General features: G+C 38.1%; 1 protein-coding gene across 1 annotated transcript; it reads right to left on the bottom strand.

Moving 5' to 3' along the window:
* Positions 1 to 2,319: 2,319 nt before the first annotated feature.
* Positions 2,320 to 17,628, bottom strand: LOC306874442 (myosin heavy chain, fast skeletal muscle-like). Its single transcript, XM_079424491.1, has 41 exons — positions 17,601 to 17,628; positions 17,343 to 17,388; positions 16,976 to 17,188; positions 16,696 to 16,839; positions 16,470 to 16,626; positions 15,948 to 15,975; positions 15,729 to 15,840; positions 15,547 to 15,639; positions 15,382 to 15,445; positions 15,176 to 15,274; positions 14,989 to 15,092; positions 14,664 to 14,802; positions 14,465 to 14,583; positions 14,227 to 14,376; positions 13,960 to 14,130; positions 13,578 to 13,884; positions 13,243 to 13,310; positions 13,013 to 13,100; positions 12,816 to 12,933; positions 12,586 to 12,709; positions 11,960 to 12,096; positions 11,616 to 11,871; positions 11,288 to 11,530; positions 11,024 to 11,200; positions 10,781 to 10,926; positions 6,776 to 6,866; positions 6,279 to 6,668; positions 6,078 to 6,204; positions 5,874 to 5,992; positions 5,584 to 5,780; positions 5,309 to 5,492; positions 5,072 to 5,237; positions 4,515 to 4,639; positions 3,997 to 4,305; positions 3,676 to 3,879; positions 3,458 to 3,583; positions 3,147 to 3,317; positions 2,960 to 3,064; positions 2,777 to 2,872; positions 2,529 to 2,660; positions 2,320 to 2,425 (listed from the first exon to the last, which is right to left on the bottom strand). Exons 3-41 carry the CDS (start codon positions 17,174 to 17,176, stop codon positions 2,408 to 2,410), a joined length of 5,805 nt encoding a protein of 1,934 aa, XP_079280617.1. The 5' UTR covers positions 17,177 to 17,188; positions 17,343 to 17,388; positions 17,601 to 17,628; the 3' UTR covers positions 2,320 to 2,407.
* Between the last annotated feature and the right edge of the window lie 2,874 nt (positions 17,629 to 20,502).

Raw genomic sequence — 20,502 nt, 5'->3', positions numbered from 1 at the left:
GTGGAGGTGTAGCTGCTCTATTTAAAGATGTCTATCAATGCAAGCATAATTTCTTCAGTATTTGTCTTTTGAATACCTAGGTATTGTGCTGAAAGGTGCTCCATGCATTCTGTTTATCATTATTTACAAGCCTCCAAAATACTCTCCAGCCTTTGTTGAAGAGTTCACAGAACTGTTATCAATGATTTCCTCAGAGTTTTACTGTTTTACTATTGCAGAGGATTTTAATATTCACATAGATAATGCAGAAATCAAAATTGCAAAAGAAATTATAACTGTTTTGACTTGATTCAGCATGTGCATGGACCCACACACAATCGTAGACAAACTCTAGATTTACTCATCAGTAGACGTCTAAACATTTCATCCATTGTTTTTAAGAATGTAGCACTATCTGATCACTTCTGTATTTTCTTTGATATATATTGATCTCTGCTACCACTGAATCTAGATCTGTCTCTGTTAGAAAGAGATGCATTAACGAGAACACTAGTGTGCTAGTTATGGAGGCTATATCTTTAACACCAAGCACTTCTGCAGACTCTGTTGATCTTTTCCTGGATTCATTTAACTCAAGAGTTAAGAATATTATTGATGATATTGCTCTGGCAAGGGTCAGCAAGAAGACTGGCAGACAAAAATCATCTTGGAGAAAATCAACAGCAGTTCAGAGTATGAAAAGACAATGCAGAAAAGCTGAGTGGATGTGACGGAAGACAAAACTTGAAATTCACTTTAGCACACCGTTCATGCTTTCAATGTGGATCTAGTCACAGTTAGACAGACCTTCTTCTCAAACCTTATAAACAGTAACTTAAGCAACACTTGCACTCTTTTTGATTCTGTTGAGAGACTAACAAACCCCCAAGTCAGATTTCCAGTGAAATGCTCTCCAACAGCAAATACAATGAGTTTGCTTCCTTCTTTTCTGAAAAGATCAATAATATCAGAAAGGAGATTGGCACATCTTCCAGTTATGCAGAGGTCACACCGATTCAACCGCAATTTCAAAAAGAAGTGACTATGTCTGTTTTTGAAGCAATTGATAGCAAAATTTTAGAAGAAATAGTTCAGCAGCTCAAATCATCAACCTGCTATATTGACTCACTTCCCACATCTTTTTTCAAAAGTGTGCTTAACTGTTTAGAAGCAGACCTCTTAGAAGTGGTGAACACCTCACTTCTTTCTGGGACTTTTCCAAACTCCCTTATAACTGCAGTTGTTAAGCCCCTTCTGAAATAGCGCAATCTTGATAACACAATGTTGAGCAACTATAGACCCATATCAAATCTTCCTTTCATAGGTAAGATTATTGAAAATGTAGTTTTTAATCAGCTGAACAACTGCTTAAACTCAAATGGATACCTGGACAATTTTCAATCTGGATTCTGAGCGCATCACAGCACAGAGACCGCGCTTATTATGATAATAAATGACTGAAAGCAAACTCTTGAGAGATTTGGATATGTTGTGAAAGCAATCCGACCCAATGGACTGACAAACCAAGGTGTATTATAATTCATGATGGGAAATGTTACATGAAAATCAGTTAGAGCATGATTGAAGGCTTATATACATTTTTAAAAGTGTGTGTAAGGACAACTGCAGATAAAAAACATAATAAACCAGCATGTCAGTCCATGTTGAATGTTGATGGATGCCTTCAAGAGTGGAATCCCAGAACATAAACATGTACGTTCTGACCAATGAGAGAACAAATTTACTCACATAATATACATACATTTTTCTATGCTTTGGAATGTTGCCTTTTGAAAGCAAACCTGAGCCAAGAAGAAAATGAAGCACTGTAACAATTGAAATCCCTGATTTGGGACAAAGCAAATGATCTACAGGTTCTACAAGTGCCTTAAATATTGCTTGTGCTCTTATTTTGAAGCTTTTTAGTTGTTTTGCTTTTTCTGATATTCTGATATTTCCTCTGTTGTCATTGTTTCATGTAATGCCATTTTTTACAGTGTATAAATATTCCTATTTTCTTTTGTCTCTTCTGAATTATTTTGTGTTCTGTGTTCTTATGTCCAGTGACCTTGTGGGTTATTCCAAGACATTTACATTTATGCACACAGCAGGTACTTTTATCCAAAGCGACATACAAGGACAAGTTCATATTTTTGTTATGAAGTTCATTCTGTTTCCTGTTTTTTTTCCCCTCCTCTTTGTTTTTGGGTTCTTTTTGTTACTTTTGCAATTTCAGTAAACTACATTTGTGTTCTTTACCACATCATGCCTCATGAGTTGTCTCTTAAAACAGCAATTGAGTATGTGATAAAGTTTGAAAGTGGAAAAAATAATGGAGAACAAAGTCCAAATGTGCCATTTTAATGGACAAAGAGAGAACTCAAGTCAGTCATATTATATGCTTGCTTGTAGGTGTAGTTTACTGTCTTCATTCTTCATCTTTAGTCTTGAAAATGCAAAATAATATAATTAGATTTTGTTAAAAATATTTTTTAAGATGTTATGCATAGAAAGTCACTTTTCTCTACATAATCATCATCTGTTGTTACCTTTCCAGCCTCACGGCTCTTGGCTCTCAGCTTGTTGACCTGGGACTCAGCGATGTCAGCGCGCTCCTGAGACTCCTCCAGCTCATGCTGCACCTTCCTGTACCTGGACAGATGAGTGTTGGCCTGCTCCTCCTGTTAGGATAACACAAGATATCCAACCCCTTTCAGAGCATTGCACTCATGACACTGAATGTAGTGAATAGAAAATGTCTAAACCTCACACTCGAGACATTTGACATTAGACTTACAGCTTCTTCAGCCTGGCGCTTGTAGGCCTTCACTTTCAGCTGCAGCTTGTCTACCAGATCCTGCAGTCGGCTCACATTCTTCTTGTCTTCCTCAGTCTTTGGGTGTAAATATTGTTAATTTATAATGACAATTTTTTAATTATAATGAAAAGTCTAAAATTTCCAAATTCTGTTTAGTTTTACCTGGTAGGTGAGCTCCTTCACTCTTCTTTCATATTTGCGCACTCCTTTCACAGCGTCTGCACCACGTCTTTGTTCACCTTCAACTTCAGCCTCCAACTCGCGCACCTTCAGTAGAGAGTCATGTTGTCATCTGTAAAATCTCTACCATAGCCAGTTCATCTAAGTCTGTATTTAGCTTGTTATTTACCCTGGACTCCAGTTTCTGGAGCTGTTTCTTTCCACCCTTCATGGCCAGACTCTCAGCCTCATCCAGACGGTGCTGCAGGTCTTTGACAGTCACCTCCAGGTTCTTCTTCATCCTCTCCAGGTGAGAACTGGTGTCCTGCTCCTTCTTCAACTCCTCAGCCATCATGGCAGCCTGAAAGATAAGCCAATGAAAATTAACTAATCAATATAGATAGAAATGCCTTCCATGAAGGGTCCCTTTGTTACCACATGTGGCTAAATGGTCAAATAACTGTTTGATTTAGAACAGAGCAACAGAATGTAAGTGCTCACATCAGTGATGGCCTTCTTGGCCTTCTCCTCTGCATTTCTGGCCTCCTGGACTGCATCATCCACCTCACCTTGAACCTGGACCAGATCAGCCTCCAGCTTCTTCTTGGTGTTAATAAGACTTGTATTCTGTGGGATTTAAGCAGGTCATTTAGTGCACATTTAACTAAAACTCTGTTATCATGTAACCTGAATTTGCTGCAAGTATAGTTTTTCTGTACTTGTGAGTGCAGCAGTCCCACACGCTCGCTGGCATCCACCAGCTCCTGCTCCGCCACTTTGCGGCCTCTCTCTGTTTGCTCCAGTGCAGCTCTCAGCTCCTCAATCTCTGCTTGCATCAGGTTATTCCTGCGCTCTACCATGGCCACCTGCTCCTTCATTTCCTCCTGTCCTCTGAGAGCTTCATCAAGGTGCAGTTGGGCATCCTGTGGCAATGTTCTTTCTTTGTTATTTGTTTGTCATGATTCATTTAATTCATATATCATATCCATATTATCAAATATTTTAGATGTGTTGATGTTCCTCCATCTACAGAAAGATACCTTGAGTTGGCCTTGGACGTTCCTGAGCTGTTTCTGGGCCTCAGCAGCCTGGCGGTTGGCATGACTCAGCTGAATCTCCATCTCATTCAGATCTCCCTCCATCTTCTTCTTGACTCTCAGGGCATCATTTCTGCTTCTAATCTCAGAGTCCAGAGTGCTCTGCATGGAATCGATCACTCTTTGACTGTTCCTCTTGATCTGTTCCATCTCTTCATCCTTCTCAGCAAGCTTCCTGTCAATCTCGCTCTTCACTTGGTTCAGCTCCAGCTGCACACGAAGAATCTTGGACTCTTCATGCTCCAGGGTGGCCTACAAGGACAAATGCAAAAACTTTCTTTTAAAATTTATTGTCAACACATACTGTAGCCTCTGTATTTCATGGCAGTACATTTACGAGAGATTAAGAAGGAAATAATTAGCAGAATTTTATCATTTAAGCTTTTGACGTACTCCATATTCAGTGTTTTAATATTATCCAAGTATTGGTATCATGTTAATACAGTAGAAAAAAATGGCACCTCGGCCTCTTCAAGTGCAGTCTGGATCTCTGATTTCTCAGACTCCACTGTCTTCTTGGCTTTCTCTAACTCATGAATACTCTTTCCAGTCTCTCCAAGCTGCTCAGTGAGGTCAGAAATCTCATCTAAAAGGGTTTAAAAAGCAGAAAAATTACTGTTACAGTTACATTACATTTTTACATTTATGCATTTAGCAGACGCTTTTATCCAAAGCGACTTACATTGCATTCAAGTTACAGTTTTTACATTTTATCAGCTCTTGCTTTCCCTGGGAATCGAACCCATGACCCTGACGTGGCTAGCGCCATGCTCTACTATTTGAGCTACAGGAAAGCCTACTGTTGTAATGCTTATGTTTTTTTTTGTTTTTTGGGGGGGGCAGTATAACTGCTCCCCGGGTGCCACAGCATTGGCTGCCCACTGCTCCGGGTGTGTGTGCACTTGGATGGGTTAAATGCAGAGTACAAATTCCGAGTATGGGTCACCATACTTGGCCACACATCACATCACTGTTTTTTCACTTTAATCATTGTTTTGCAAATAAAAGTGTAATTTACGTTGCAGATTCTTGTTCTCTCTCTTCAGCGTCTCAAGGTGGTCAAGAGCTTCTTCAAAGGAGTTCTTCATTTTGAAAAGCTCAGTGCTGAGAGAACGAACTTCTTTCTGAGCACCTTCTAGTTCAGCCTGACCTTCCTCATACTTCTGTTTCCACTCTGCTAGGACCTAAAGAAGAAATGTAGTCATTGTTAATTAGGTTCAAGATTTAGGTTTATAGGTGATCCATATTTTCTCACCTTGTCAAAATTTCTCTGCTTCTTGTCAAGGTTGGCAGCCAATGCATTTGCCCTCTCCACATCAATCATGAGGTCTTCTACTTCACCCTGCAGTCTCTGTTTGGTCTTTTCCAGAGAGGCACACTTGGAGTTCACTGCCTCAATAGATTCCTCGGCATCCTGCAGACGCTGGGCAAGCTTTTTTCTGTAGAAATTGGTATGAAATTATGAAATCTTAATAATATTTGTGATAGTAAATGTAGGGTGTCGAAGACATTGTTCTTTGCTGTATTTACTTGGATTCCTCAAGCTCCTCAGTGCGTTGGATGGCATCAGTCTCATATTTGGTTCTCCACTGAGCCACCTCACTGTTGGCCTTAGACATTCCACGCTGGAGTTCAGCTTTGGCCTCCTGCTCCTCCTCATACTGCTCTCTGAGCAAATCACAGTCATGGCGGGCAGACTGAACCGCATGGGCCAGAGCATTCTTGGCCTGTAAGGCAGCATATTTTGAGTTTTTTAACAGTCTACCATCTATAGAATGGTTTAGATAAAAAAAAAAAAAAAAAAAAATGTGTAACTCTACCTTGACTTCTTCCTCAATATGTCTTTTGAGTTCCTCAATTTGCTGCGTATAAGCCTGTTTTCCTCTAGTTAGCTGTGAAACAAGAGCTTCTTTCTCTTCCAGTTGACGGCTAAATTCACCTTAGAAACAGGTTACAGATGTTACCATGACATATAACAACAGAAACTTTTTACTCAATTCTTGAGCTTTTTTTATCTGTCTTACCATTTTCAGTCTGTAGTCTTGCACGTTGTGCAATAATGTCATTCAGCTGACGACTATTTTCATCACTTTTGGCCTTGATTTCACTCAACTGGTCTTCCAGGGTGCGGCACATCTTCTCTAAATTAGCCTAAAGAAATCCAAAATTATATACATATGTTTGTAAAGATGCTTTTGTATTTAACTATCCTCTAGTGATATTACCTTTGCTTTAGCCACAGCCTCCATGTTGCTTGTCAAGTCATCAATCTCCATCTTGTATTCACTCTTCTCCTTCTCCAGCTTCTGCTTGACCCGCTGGAGGTTGTCGATCTGTTCTCCGAGTTCAGCCACACTGTCTGCCTGCTTCTTTCTGAGAGCTGCAGCTGTAGCTTCATGCTGCAAGGTAGACTCTTCCAGATCACGACGCAACTTCTGGAATTCAGCTTCACGCTTCTTATTCATCTCAATATGGGCAGCAGTGGCACCTCCAGCTTCCTCAAGCCTCTCGCTGATCTCTTCAAGTTCCCTGGAGAGATCAGCTCTCTGCTTCTCCACTTTAGCACGGGCAGCTCGCTCTGCCTCAATTTCCTCTTCCAGCTCTTCAATACGGGCCTAAATAAATAAAGAAAACGTATTTATGCAGTGATATTGATCATTCGGGTTTTCCCAGATATTCAACTACTTCAGTTTCACATAGAAATTATTAGGGTTAGAGTTACCTGAAGTTCTTTTATCTTCTTTTGAAGCTGTGCTCCCAAAGTCTGTTCATCCTCAATCTTGCTGAGAAACTGACTTATCTCAAAGTCCTTCCTGTTTTTAAAGTAGTGTTTTGTAAAATGTGCAAAATACAATTCAATTCAATTTATTTCTAAAGCACGTTTAAATTCCACCTTTGTTGGCCAAAGTGCTGTACAAAGCAAAAATAAAATACAGTAAGGATAAAAGCAAATAAACACACATTACAGAGAATTAAAAGCACAAGAAAAAATATGTGTTTTTAACCTAGATTTGAATTCGGCTAACGGCAGTTCAGACAGATAATGGCAGGCTATTCCATAGCTTAGGACCAGCTACTAGGCTCTGTCGCCCCTGCGTTGCAGGCGAGATCGTGGTATTCGCAGAAGACGGCCATCTTGGGATCTAAGTGACCTAGTTATAGATGGTGAGTAAGTCAGAGAGAGATACCTCGGAGCTAAGTTGTTAAGAGCTTTGTAGACAAATAACAGAATTTTGTAGTTGATTCGATATTGGACTGGTAGCCAATGCAATGTGCATAGAATTGGTGTGATATGGTCTCATTTGCGACTTCCTGTGAGTAGACGGGTAGTCGCATTTTGGACCATTTGAAGGCGAGAAATGGAAGAGAGGGGTAACCCAACAAGATAATCTAGCGATTATCGTCAATTTGATTTCACAGATACTATTTAAACTAAACTGAGCTAGACAATGACATCACTGAATTGAATAATGAAATGCCTTTAACTGAAAATTGAGTGTTTAATCTTATTATTATACATTACTGACACTCTATCCTCTAATTTGATACTGTTAAGTGCTTTGACACAATCTGTATTGTTAAAAGCGCTATATAAATACAGGTGACTTGACTTGACTTGACATACAAAGAATAGGCAGTACATAGATGTGGCTCAAGATGCAAATCAATTTGAAAATATGGAGGATAATGTTAAATTATTTGATATTCAGGAAGTGGATCAATCTGTAATTATGATAATTATTAATGAATTAAATACTACATATTCTAAAGATATATATATAATCTTGACATTGTCTTTTTTTTTTTTTTTTTTTTTTATAAAATCCGGGAATACAGATGACATGGTTAATTATAGACCAATTAGCCTTCTTCCAGTTCTGTCCAAAGTGCTGGAAAAGGTTGTATCAGAGCAATTTTTGCATCACTTGGAGAATAATGATCTTTTACACCCTTTACAATTTGGTTTTAGACATAATTATTCTACAGAAACAGGTACTTGCTTATTATTAGAAAATATTAAGCGGTCACTTGATAAAGGATGTAAAGTTGGTGCAGTCTTCCTGGATTTGAAAAAGGCATTTGATACCGTAAACCATAATATTTTGATTTCAAAAATGACAAAGTATAATATATCAAAGCAATCTTTGTTATGGTTTGATTCGTATTTAAAGGGTCGTGAACAAAGTGTTATCATTAATAATGTTAAGTCCTCATAATATCGATATAGGAATTCCTCAGGGAACAATTTTGGGTCCAATTCTTTTTAGTATTTATATTAATGATCTTCCAGAAATATGCCCTAATGCAAGTCTTCAAATGTATGCTGATGACACGGTCATCTATGTATCTGGTAGGAATTGTGTGGAAATTTAAGAAAAATTATCAAGAAATTTGGAGAAAGTGTCAGCTTGGCTTGATGCCTCTTTTTTAACCTTAAATACTAAGAAGACAAAGTCCATATGTTTCTCAATAACAAAATTATCGGTAACAGAGTCATTAAACATTAGAATTAAAGATGAGATTATAGAACAAGTATCAGAAGAAAAATATCTAGGTATGATTTTAGATTCTCAGTTCAATTTTAAAAGTCATGTTAAAAAGTTATGTAAAACAATTGGGGAAGTCGTGGCCTAATGGTTAGAGAATTGGACTCGTAATCGAAAGGTTACGGGTTCGAGTCCCCGGCCGGCAGGGATTGTAGGTGGGGGGAGTGAATGTCCAGCGCTCTCTCCACCCTCAATACCACGACTGAGGTGCCCTTGAGCAAGGCACCGAACCCCCAACTGCTCCCCGGGCGCCGCAGCATAAATGGCTGCCCACTGCTCCGGGTGTGTGTTCACGGTGTGTGTGTGTGTGTGTGTGTGTGTGTGTGTGCATTTGTTCACTACTCACTGCTGTGTGTGTGCACTTGGATGGGTTAAACGCAGAGCACCAATTTCGAGTATGGGTCACCATACTTGACAATACGTCACGACTTTACTTAAGGCAAATCTTGCCAGCTTTAGAATAATAAGAAATTGTCTAACATATGACCATGCTTTTTTGTTTTTGAATTCGATGATATTATCACATATGGTATATGGATTATCTATTTGGTCTCAGACAAATCAATGCATAACTAATCAGGTTGAATGCCTCTATAATAGAGCCTTGAAAGTTTTAGATAGAAAGCAAATAAGATACCATCACTGTCAGATCCTTAGTAAATTTAAGATTTTGAGCTTTGCTCACTTTGTCTTTTTTCATTATGTAAAGCTTGTGTTTAAATGTTTAAATGGACTTGCTCCTATGTCTTTATGTAATTTTTTTGTGAGATTACAGGGAAGCAGTAGATCCACTAGAGCGGCATCTAGTGGAAATTGTAGAGTTAAACATTGTAAAACATCATTTGCTCAGACTGCTCTCTCAGTGAAAGGTGTGACATTTTTTTAATTCGTTGCCTGATTATTTAAAATCTACTGTAAATTATAATTATTTTTAAAAAGCCACAAACTCTTGGTTGATACATCAACAAACCTGTAGTCATGTTTAGGGTATTAGTATTATAAATGTGTGTACTATTTGTTGTTTTTTCTTGTAATTGTAATTTGTAAAAGCCCTTCTAGGGACAAGTGTTGCGAATTAGCTTTGGCTATAAGCACTATGGTACGTGCATGGGATGACTGTTGTATCAGTTCCATCTCAGCATGTTTATTGTATCTGTCCCTAACAAATAAAATAAAATAAATAAATAAAATAACAGTAGTCGAGACGTGTGAAAATAAACGTGTGAATAGCAGTTTCAAAACCTTTCCAGTTTAAGAAAGGTTTGACTTTGGCCTACCGACGAATATGATAAAAACTGGTACTAACTATTGTATTAATTTGTTTGTCTAATTTGAGACTGTTATCAAGGTGGAAACCAAGATCCTTGACATCTGAGGTAAGATATGGAGTAAGTGTGTCAAGGTCAAAGGATTTTCCACCTGAGTGATCTTGTGGCCCAAATTGAATGATTTGGGTTTTATTGTCGTTGAGTAACATAAAGTTATTAGTGAGCCACACTTCGATTTCTTGCAAACAGGCTTCCAGTCTTTTAAATGCTGAGGTATCATTATGTTTTATGGGTATATAGAGTTGTGTATCATCTGCATAGCAGTGGTACAATATCCCAAATCTTAATAGAACCCAGAGGTAGCATATACAGCGAAAATAACAATGGTGCTAAAATCAATCCCTGGGGTACACCGCAAGCAAGTCGTGCCAACGAGGATGAAAGAGCACATCACTTCTATTTGACAGGAAAGATTGAATTTTTCAAAACTGTACCCGAAATGCCGAATGAATGTTCAAGCCGGGATAAAAGAATCCTGTGGTCCACAAAGTCAAAAGCTGATCTCAAATCTAATAACACGAATGCCATAGTATCACCGGCGTCCGTGGTCAATAAGATATCATTAAAAACTTTCAAGAGTGCAGACTCAGTGCTGTGCAGGGTTTTAAAGCCAGACTGAAAGATATCAGAAATAGAATTAATTAGAGATGGGTCTATAGTTTGCATAAATTGCTGCGTCAAGTGATTTTTTTTTTTTAAGAATCGGGGTCACAGTTACGAGTTTGAGGACAGTTTAAGTGGATATTTTGGACCTCAAAGCTACTGTAGGTGGCTGTGGGAGATAAGTGGCAGTGTATTTTAAAAATACTTTTTGTTAAATGTGTAATTGTGTAAAGACAGACATCTACTCACTTTTTGATCTTCTCGTCTGATTGCTGTTTGTCATTCTCCAGGTCCATTATGGACTCCTGGGCCAGTTTCAGATCACCCTCAAGCTTCCTCTTGGCTCTCTCAAGGTCCATACGGAGCTTCTTCTCTTGTTCCAGTGAGCCCTCAAGCTTTTGTTATAGAAACTGGAGCATTAATATCTGGTATAGAGCAAAACATTTTATTTCTTGTTGATTCATAGTCTTATTCTCATGCCAAACATCTTACATCGTCGACTTGCTGCTCAAGCTTTGTCTTAGCTTTAGTCAGAGTGTTGACTTTGTCTTCCTCTGCCTGAAGGTCATCAAGAGTCTGCTGGTGTGCCTCTTGTAGGGCTTTCTTCTCTTTAGTCAGCTTGGCAATACTCTCATCCTGAGAGGCCATCTCCTCCGTCAGGTTTTTCACCTAAATGGAAACATTGATTATTGGTTTCATTCTCAGAGGCCTAAATCACAATCTGCAATATGAATATGTAAAAAAAGAAATACTGACCTTATTTTCTGTTGCATGTTTCTCCTTTTCCACTTTTGCCAAGGTAAGCTCCAGGTCATCGATGTCCTTCTTCAACTCGGAGCATTCATCCTCCAGTTTCCTCTTCTTGGCAGTTAGTTCAGCATTGATTTCCTCCTCATCCTCCAGTCTCTCGTTTGTCTCTTTGAGTTTGCCCTCGAGCTGGATCTTGCTTTTGATGAGCCCTTCACATCTCTCCTCAGCATCAGAGAGGTTTTCAGAGTCCTGTTCATTGACATGGACATAGTTAAAGACTTATGTTTATAGCTATAGGATCCATATAGAGATCAGTAAGAGCTGAAATACTCACAGATGTTACTTGCAGTAGAAGATCGTTTTTCTCCTGAATAAGTGACACCATTTTCTCCTCAAGCTCCTTCTTTTTAGCTAATGCCTTTGTTAAATCTTCTTTCATTTTCTCATAATTCTCCTTCATGGCTGCCATTTCTTTCTCAGTCTCTGCACTCTTCAGAAGAGGCTTGATCTTGAAGTACAACTTCATCCATGGCCAGTGTTTGACATTCATGAAAGAGCGGATGTTGTATTGGATGGAAAAAGTTGACTCCCTGTGTAAATTGTAATCAGTAAATCAGTCTTTATCATTCTGTGGTACTAAACAGTTGTGTTCCAAACATTATTGTAAGTTCATTGTACCTCCTTTCCATCATTTTGACAAACTCCTTCCTCATGACGTATCCACGGCACAATGCCTGAGTCATGGTAACCAGCGTTGCTAGTTTCTCATCTCTCATCTCCTCAAGAGTACCCAACAGACCAGCTTTGAAGAACACCTACAACAACATTCGGAATATATTAGTGGTATAGTGTCGAATAAGCCAATAAGTCCTTTTCAGCATAGATGATACACTATATGGCCCTAATAATAATTGAGTTTGGCTGTTCCAGTAATTCCAATGGGAAAAAAATCTATTATGTTCTATACTATATTATAGAATGACATTTGAGAGAATTCTGTCCTTTCTTTTTTGATGTAACAGTTTGGAGAGGCATGACAGTGTCCAGTACACAAAGTGGGGTCCATATATAATTTTTGGGGGTAATAACTTGTGGAAAAACTGGTGTGGTGTGGAATAACTTGACTGGCACAAAGCCTAGACTTGAACCCCTATTCAAAAGCTTCAAACCTTCCTTCAGACTGTTGCAGTACATTTGGAAGCACTGAATTCTCTACAACGTCATTGTGTTGTAGCAGAATAAAAAATGAGAAGGAAAGAGTTGAAATAGTTTTGTCCAAATGGTGTATTTGCTGAGTAGCTCACCTTGGTGTGTCCAAATTTGTATTGGGTGTGGTCAACATCAATAGAGCCCAAGAGTTTCTCTGAAGCCTTTTTGTTGTCAATGAACTGTCCCTCAGGGATGATGCTAGCATTTAATACTTTGTATCTAGAGGACATTTAGGGAATAGTCATATTCCTGTGAAACATGTAAGGAAGTGAAGCTTAGGTGATGCATCATCTCTAAGTAAGAAGTTGCAAAAAGATCTCTTTACCTCTGCTTGAAGTCACCGTAGTGGATTCTGCTGGGGAAACCCTTCCTGCAGATTCTGATACCCTCCAGCACACCATTACACCTGAGCTGGTGGATAACCAGGAAGTTCTCCATCAGACCTGCAATGCAAATGTTCTTAAGGTTTCAGACATTTTTTCAAAACTGTGATGCATTTGAGTCTTCAAGGATCAAGATTACCTGGAGTCTTGGACTCATTAGGAATCAAGCAGCGCACAAAGTGAGGGTGAGTGCTCCTTAGGTTACTCATCAGCTTAGCCAAGTTCTCCTGTGGAAACGTTTGTAATTAATCTAATCTGTAATGTTGAAAAATTTCACAAACTTTATTAAGATAGTTCTATGTTCTATGTATGTATATGTATGTGACAAATAAAATTTGAATTTGATTTGAAGAGAGAGAATCTGTTTACCCTAAAAAGTGCAGACACCGTCTGGAAGGAACCACCCTTCTTCTTGCCTCCTTTCTTTCCACCTCCCTCTGTTTCATATCAATGACAGAAGTTTTTTTTTTTTTAATCTTGTGTTGCTTTCCATTAACCCCTTCAAAAATTCTCTATTTACGTCTTGTTAAATCTAATTGTCATCTTGCATAGATATACTTCATATTTTGAAACTCTAAAATCTGTGATCACATAGTTTGTTGCATTCTGGTGATCTTGTTCTTTTTTGTCTTTTTTTTTGTATAAGCAGGTCTCTTGTACATAATGAAAACACAAAGGAATTGAGGAAATGCAGATGTTTGTACCTTCTGCACCTGCAACACTGGCATACAGGAGGGCCAGCACTTTGAGCGATGACTTTTGGTAAAGTTGCACAACAGAGTCGTTCAGTGGATCCTTGTTCTTTTCCAACCATCCAGTAATGTTGTAGTCCACAGTACCAGCGTAGTGCACCAGAGAGAAGTGGGCTTCTGGCTTACCTTTGACAGGCTTGGGCTTCTGGAAAGCTGCACATTTGCCCAGATGCTGATCATGCAACTTGTTTTTAAAGCTTGTGTCTGTAGCCTTGGGGAACATGCACTCCTCTTCAAGGATGGAGAAGATGCCCATTGGCTGTTGAAGAAATATTCACACTCAAGTACAGGCACAGTGAGAATAGTTATTTTAATTTACTGAATATCCTCTTACTTTCTCAATGAGCTCAATGCAGGCAGCCAAGTCCATACCAAAGTCAATGAACTCCCATTCAATGCCTTCTTTCTTGTACTCCTCTTGCTCCAGAACAAACATGTGATGGTTGAAGAACTGTTGCAGTTTCTCATTTGTGAAGTTGATGCAAAGCTGCTCCAAGCTGTTGTACTGATAAATCAACAGAAGCAATTATTGCCTGTTATATTACTGACTGTTATCGTTTATGTCTTGATTCTTTCAGAGTCATTAATGACTAATTCTCACATCAAAGATCTCAAATCCAGCAATGTCCAGCACACCGATGTAGAACTGTCTAGGCTGCGTTGTGTTCAACATCTCATTGATACGGACGACCATCCACAAGAACATTTTCTCATAGACAGACTTGCAGAGAGCCGAGACTGCATTGTTTACCTGAGAAATTCAAAGGTCTCTCATGATGACTATGTCTGAGACATTTCTCACTGTATCCATAAGTTATATGTGTTGATAAAGTCATCACCTGTGGTACTGTCTGGCCTTTGGTCACCATCTCATTCCCGACCTTCACTCTGGGGTAACACAGAGCTTTCAGCATGTCAGCAGAGTTAAGGCCCATGAGGTAGGCGATTTTATCAGCCGCTAAGGAAGCAGAGTTTTATGCATTATTGTTGCTAATTAAGTGAATGTTTATAAGTTAATATGTGCTAAACTTTTATCACCCTCATTGCCATCAGGTTCGGCCTGCTCCTCTCTCTGCTTCTGTTTGAACTTCATGCTCCCATGATGCATCACAGAACCTGTCAGTTTGTAGATGCTGATTTTCTCATCAGCAGTGAAGCCCAGAATGTCAATGGCAGTCTGTTTTTACACCGACCAAATAAATCACATTGTTTATTGGAGTCAAAAAAGAAGGGTATTTTATACTGTGTCATGCAGTATTCAGTTCAAGCTGGTGTTTTTCTGATGTTTGTTTGCTCAGATATATTACATAGAATCTAAAAATTCTAAAAACTTCTACTAATAATAATGCAGTTGTCCACATACATCTGTGGCAATGAACTCCTCCACGTCATCGATGCTCTTGACCGTGATTTCACCCTGGCTGATCATTGGATAGTCATAAGGGTTGGTGGTGATGAGCAGGGCCTCTATAAAGAGTTGATGTGCAGCATGTTAACAGTGCTTTCAAACAAAGAAATAACTGAAGCACACAATCCTGTAGATTTCTCACCGAGCAGCTCTGGCTTGTGTCCAGTCATGAGCTGGTAGAAGATGTGGTAACTCCTCTCAGCTGACAGCTGGAATGTCACTCTTGACTTTTCCAGCAGATCTTTGCAAGAAAAAGAAACAAAAAGAGGAAAATAGACGTGTTCAGTTGATTAACCCACGTCTTAAGCCTCAAAATAAAATGTTTGGCTTAAAACAGTGTTGACTCACAAGTTTCAATATCTGCTTTGGCCAGTTTACCAGTGGTCCCAAAGTGAATCCTGATGAATTTACCCTAGATTGAAATCATTGATAAAGGCTCAACTGTTTGCCTGCTTTGAAATTGTGATTGAAATGTTATGATGTTATTAATGATGGTCAATAGGTGTAACTTACAAAACGAGAGGAGTTATCGTTCCTTATAGTCTTGGCATTACCATAAGCCTCCAGCAGAGGGTTGGCTGCAATGATCTGGTCCTCCAGTGATCCCTAGATGTAATTGTAGGACAGTGGGTAGTCATGAGGTGAATTACAAACACAGTCATTAATAACATTGTCTAGAATACGTATTCACTAACCTGCATTTTTCCAGGGACAGGCTCTGTCTTCTTTGGACCAGACATCGCAACAGTTGCAAAGTACTGAATGACACGTTTTGTGTTCACAGTCTTTCCTGCACCAGATTCTCCACTGGAGATTAATACAAGATCATCATTTAGTCATAAATATTTTATTGATTTACAATTATATTTGAAAAGCTTCAGGTTGTGTCAGCAGAAGAATATTTATTTACTCACGTAATCAGGACAGACTGATTCTCACGATCTGAAATGAAATCGTAAAATGTTAACAGGATTTCTAAAATTCGTAGCACTCTATATTAACTTGAAGCTATAAAGTGTTTGTGAAGTTTTTGTTATTTTTTTTTGGCATTGGTATTAGATTAATAGGCTATATCCTAAACTTAACATTTCATTTATTTATTCATATAAGTGCATATAGAAGAATGTAATTTTTTATACAATAATGCAAAATAATGGTTTTATTTGATTTAGCACTTACTAAATAAACATGGATTTGAACTGTACCACTCATTTTCCTCAGCTTAAAAACCTCATTTAGATATCCTTTACTAAGTAGCTGTTAACTAAGGATAAAAAACATCAGTCCTCTTTCATTTATACATACTATGAACTCTGTCAAAACAGCAATTTATAGACAATAAATTCTACACTATTACTTCACACATGTTATTATAAAGTGTATTTTTTCATTCTCTTTTTAACTGTTATTTGTTGAGACTGATGGAATCCACTTACCAGTGAGCATGAACTGGTAGGCGTTGTCAGAGATGCAGAAGATGTGAGGTGGGGCTTCAATCCTCTTTTTGCCTCTGTATCCAGCCACAACAACTGCGTCGTACACTGGGAGCCACTTGTATGGATTGACAGTAGCGCAGAACAAGCCAGAGTAGGTCTGAAACAGAGATCATCCAGTTTTACAATGTTGCTGCTCTATTTCAGGAATAAATTATGGTTTACTTACATAGATCATCCATGCTGCGTAACGCTCTTTGAGGTTATACAGCACAGCAGGCTCGTTGAGGTGGGTCATCATGGCCATGTCCTCCATTTTGTCAAACTTGGGAGGATTCATGGGGAAGATGTCATCTTCTTTTACTGTGACAGTCTGTAATGAACATTGTTTAGACTTTTTGTACACACATTTCTACACTATTTAAGTGAAAAACTTTAACCTCTGAACTCAAGCACAGTAACATATGAAATAGTTTTTTTGTTTTATTTGTTTACTCTATGATACTTACTTTCCCACAGTGAGTTTTGACGGTAGCTTTGCCACTCTCTCTGCTAACGAGAGTACTTTTGAGGTACATCTCAGCTGCATCTGTCACGAAGAACGCTGTTTTGGCATCAAAAGGGGTGGTCTGAGCCTCGAGTCTCTCTCTTTCTGGCTTCCGGAGGTAAATTGCCGCCGGGCCAAAACACTCCATTTCACTATCTCCCATAATGGCACTTCTCTGTAGAGCAGAACTGACATCACCATACTGATAGACTTAGATTCACTTTTTGATTGTCATTGTCTAACTTTTAACTCAAACTCTCCTAATACATTCCAAACAGTGAAACCTCCAAACAGATCATATTGTCACCATCTGGTGGTAAGTTATCTACCTTGTATTATGCTCAGATATAAATTGCAGCTGTCAAGTTCAGGATTCTGGAAAAAAAAAATGTAAATGACTAGTCTCACACACAGACACACACACACACATATACACTGTAGATCGATAGATAGATAGATAGATAGATAGATAGATAGATAGATAGATAGATAGATAGATAGATAGATAGATAGATAGATAGATAGATAGATAGATAGATAGATAGATAGATAGATAGATAGATAGATAGATAGATGGTTTAACTCACCCACCTTCCACCTTCGATGGGCCACTGTGCTGCAATAAGAGGCTGCCACTTATATAGTGTCTTTACTGAACACTCAGCTAAACTGTACAACTGGATTTGGTCATGTTATTCTACTTGGTTTATGGTGATGTATCTACGTCCTTGTGGAAAATAGCAACATGTTGTCCTTCATTTGTTTTTTTGGTTTGCTGGAGCATGTGATATTTTAATAATTTTCATGGTTTACATCAACTGAACAATCTTTTTATACTTATATTCATGATGTTGATATGTTTTAATTTTAAAGCAATAACACATTAATTATAGACATTTGTATAATACACTTATATGGTATAAAGGTTTGACAGTCTGCTTTTTTCACATTGTGTTTCTTCTTTTTAATGTAAGCTTTCTTGTGTGTTTTTGTTAGTTTACAATGTTTAATTTGATGTCACTGAGGTCTTATTTCAATGTTGCATCTTATTTCAATCTTGGCAAAGAGGAGGATCTTGGTTCAGATGTGAAGAAGCAGTCTGCTGCTACTGCTATTTAATTTTAGAGGTGACAGCAAGACTGACACAATGTGATGACTAAAAGTTTTTACTTTTGATAAAAGGTAATATACAACTTATGTTTTGACCAACTATTTATTACAAAACAATTGATATTGCTAAAGCATATGATGTCATTTACCATTCTTACATTTTGTTTCATCAGATTAATTCCTGTGTTCGGCAAGTTCTAATATTTGTTTTTGGACATTTAGCATCCATATTATTTCCTCTTCAATTGCAAATACAGTCAAGTAACAGTGTTTGCATATAATGGCAACTTCTGGACACATTTAAATTCTTTTATCTTTTATCAGAATCACAAAGAGCTTACTGGACGTCATATCGGTAACACTTTATAATATCGTTCAGTTGTAAGTCATTTATAAGTGATTAGTTAACGATGAACTAATCATTTGCAAAACATTCAAAAGTGATTAATAAGTGATATGCTAATAATTTGTGTATGTTTTGTTAATTCATTTACAAGTCATTTACAAGTAAGTAGTTAATGATGAACTAATCATTAACAAAACATGACTATGCGTTCATAGATGATTAATAAGTGGTATGTTAATATTTTTATCTGTTTTGTAGATTAATTTATAAATCATTTACAAGTGATTAGATAATGATGAACTAATCATTTACAAAACATGAGTATACATTCACAAATGATTAAGTAGTATGCTAACGATTTACAAATCTGTCATACATTATCTTTAAAAAATAGCATCATGAAATAATTAGTTCAGTATTAACTAATCATTTATAAATGACTTACAACTGAACGCTATTATAAAGTGTTACCGTAATATCTAGTTCGATGACAGGAATGTGAGCTTCCTATTTAGCAATTTGAAAAATTTGGCAAGCAGGGCATTAAAACCTAGAGGAATTACCAGAGATGTACGGTAACAGTCCTTCCAAATTAAAAAATAATATCTCTGGCTGATTTTTATTGGGCAATTAAACCTCAGTGTTCACTGCACATACGAATCTTATTTCATGGTGATATAATGACTCTCAAAGTTATAAACAGCATGTTCATATATGGACAAATCATAAATATAGCACAGTGAGAGCTCATGTTTGTATTATGAAGTTTAGGTTACTCATCCAGGCAACGGTGAAGGCTCATCTGACCTATCATGGCATTCACACCCATCATGTACCTTTGAAATAAATTAATAAAAAAAGTAATAAACAATGTTTATGTCTTGCTCTGGAGTCTAGACTATATAGATTTATGTTTATATGTTAACATTTATTAGCTGCTGCAGTATACTATTGTTGTAGATTGTTACCAACTTTTAACTGACTTAGAGTCACAAGCCTAAGCATTTTGCTTTATTTACATATAAATTTACAGACAACAGTCAATATGTGGTGTAGTACTTATTCATCTTTGGGCCAAATGATTCTGAGCATAGTGAGTTACATTTCCATATGCATTTCTACATGAATGCGGTATGGTTTGTAATCATACCACATCTGTTTTAAGTGCATGAAGTGAAATATAAAGCGTCAAACCACAAAATAATTTACTTGTCTTGAATGTAGTTTTTGCATTGTTGATCCAGTACGTAGGAAGTAATTTTTAGAGTACAATTGTAGAAGACTGTCTTCATGCAAGTAAAACAGTCAAGTCAGAATACAAGCAACTAAAAAATGTTTTGGTAGGCTATGAAATTTGCAGAGCAGACAATAGTCTGGAGGAATTTCAGAGAATAGTGCCAAAACATCCAGTCAGTAGTCATTCTATTGCTGTGGTTGAAAATGCCTTTGTTACAGGGCTGACGAGACGTGAGACGTGCGGATCCATGTGCAAAGCTTTATTATAAAACATGGTCATACAGGCAGGGTCGGGAGACAGCAAACAGGTATGGCAGAGGCAAGACAGAGCAATCCGTGGAGCAAGCGTGGGTCAACGATCAGCGAACAGTATCCAAAGGGGCAAGGCAGAGAGATAATCCAGAGTAGAGAGCAATAATCCAAACGAGGTACAAACACAGTCCAAACGGCAAGGCAAAGGGGTAAATCCAGGAAACACAGGCAGGGTCAGACACGGCAAGAAAGACAAGGCAAGACTAAGACTATGGCTCTGTAAAGTAGCTATCCCTGGGAGAGTGATAAGTGCTGACAATACTCGGCCCAGAGCAAGAGCAAGTCCCAGGCTAAAATAGTGAGTGATTGGGTGATGGTGATTGCGAGATGGATATCAGGTGTGGGCGTGATAATTGTGAACAGCTGTGCGTGTCGTCAGTGCAATGGATAATGGGAAATGGAGTCCAATGTGCCGTTTAGTGTGAAAAGTCCATGTGGTGAACGGGTGACCTCTGGTGGTGAATGAGTGGAAGTGCATGGCCAGG

Source organism: Barbus barbus, assembly GCF_936440315.1.
Source record: "Barbus barbus genome assembly, chromosome: 9".
Classification (NCBI taxonomy): domain Eukaryota; kingdom Metazoa; phylum Chordata; class Actinopteri; order Cypriniformes; family Cyprinidae; genus Barbus; species Barbus barbus.
This window is presented reverse-complemented; position numbering and strand designations above follow the sequence as displayed.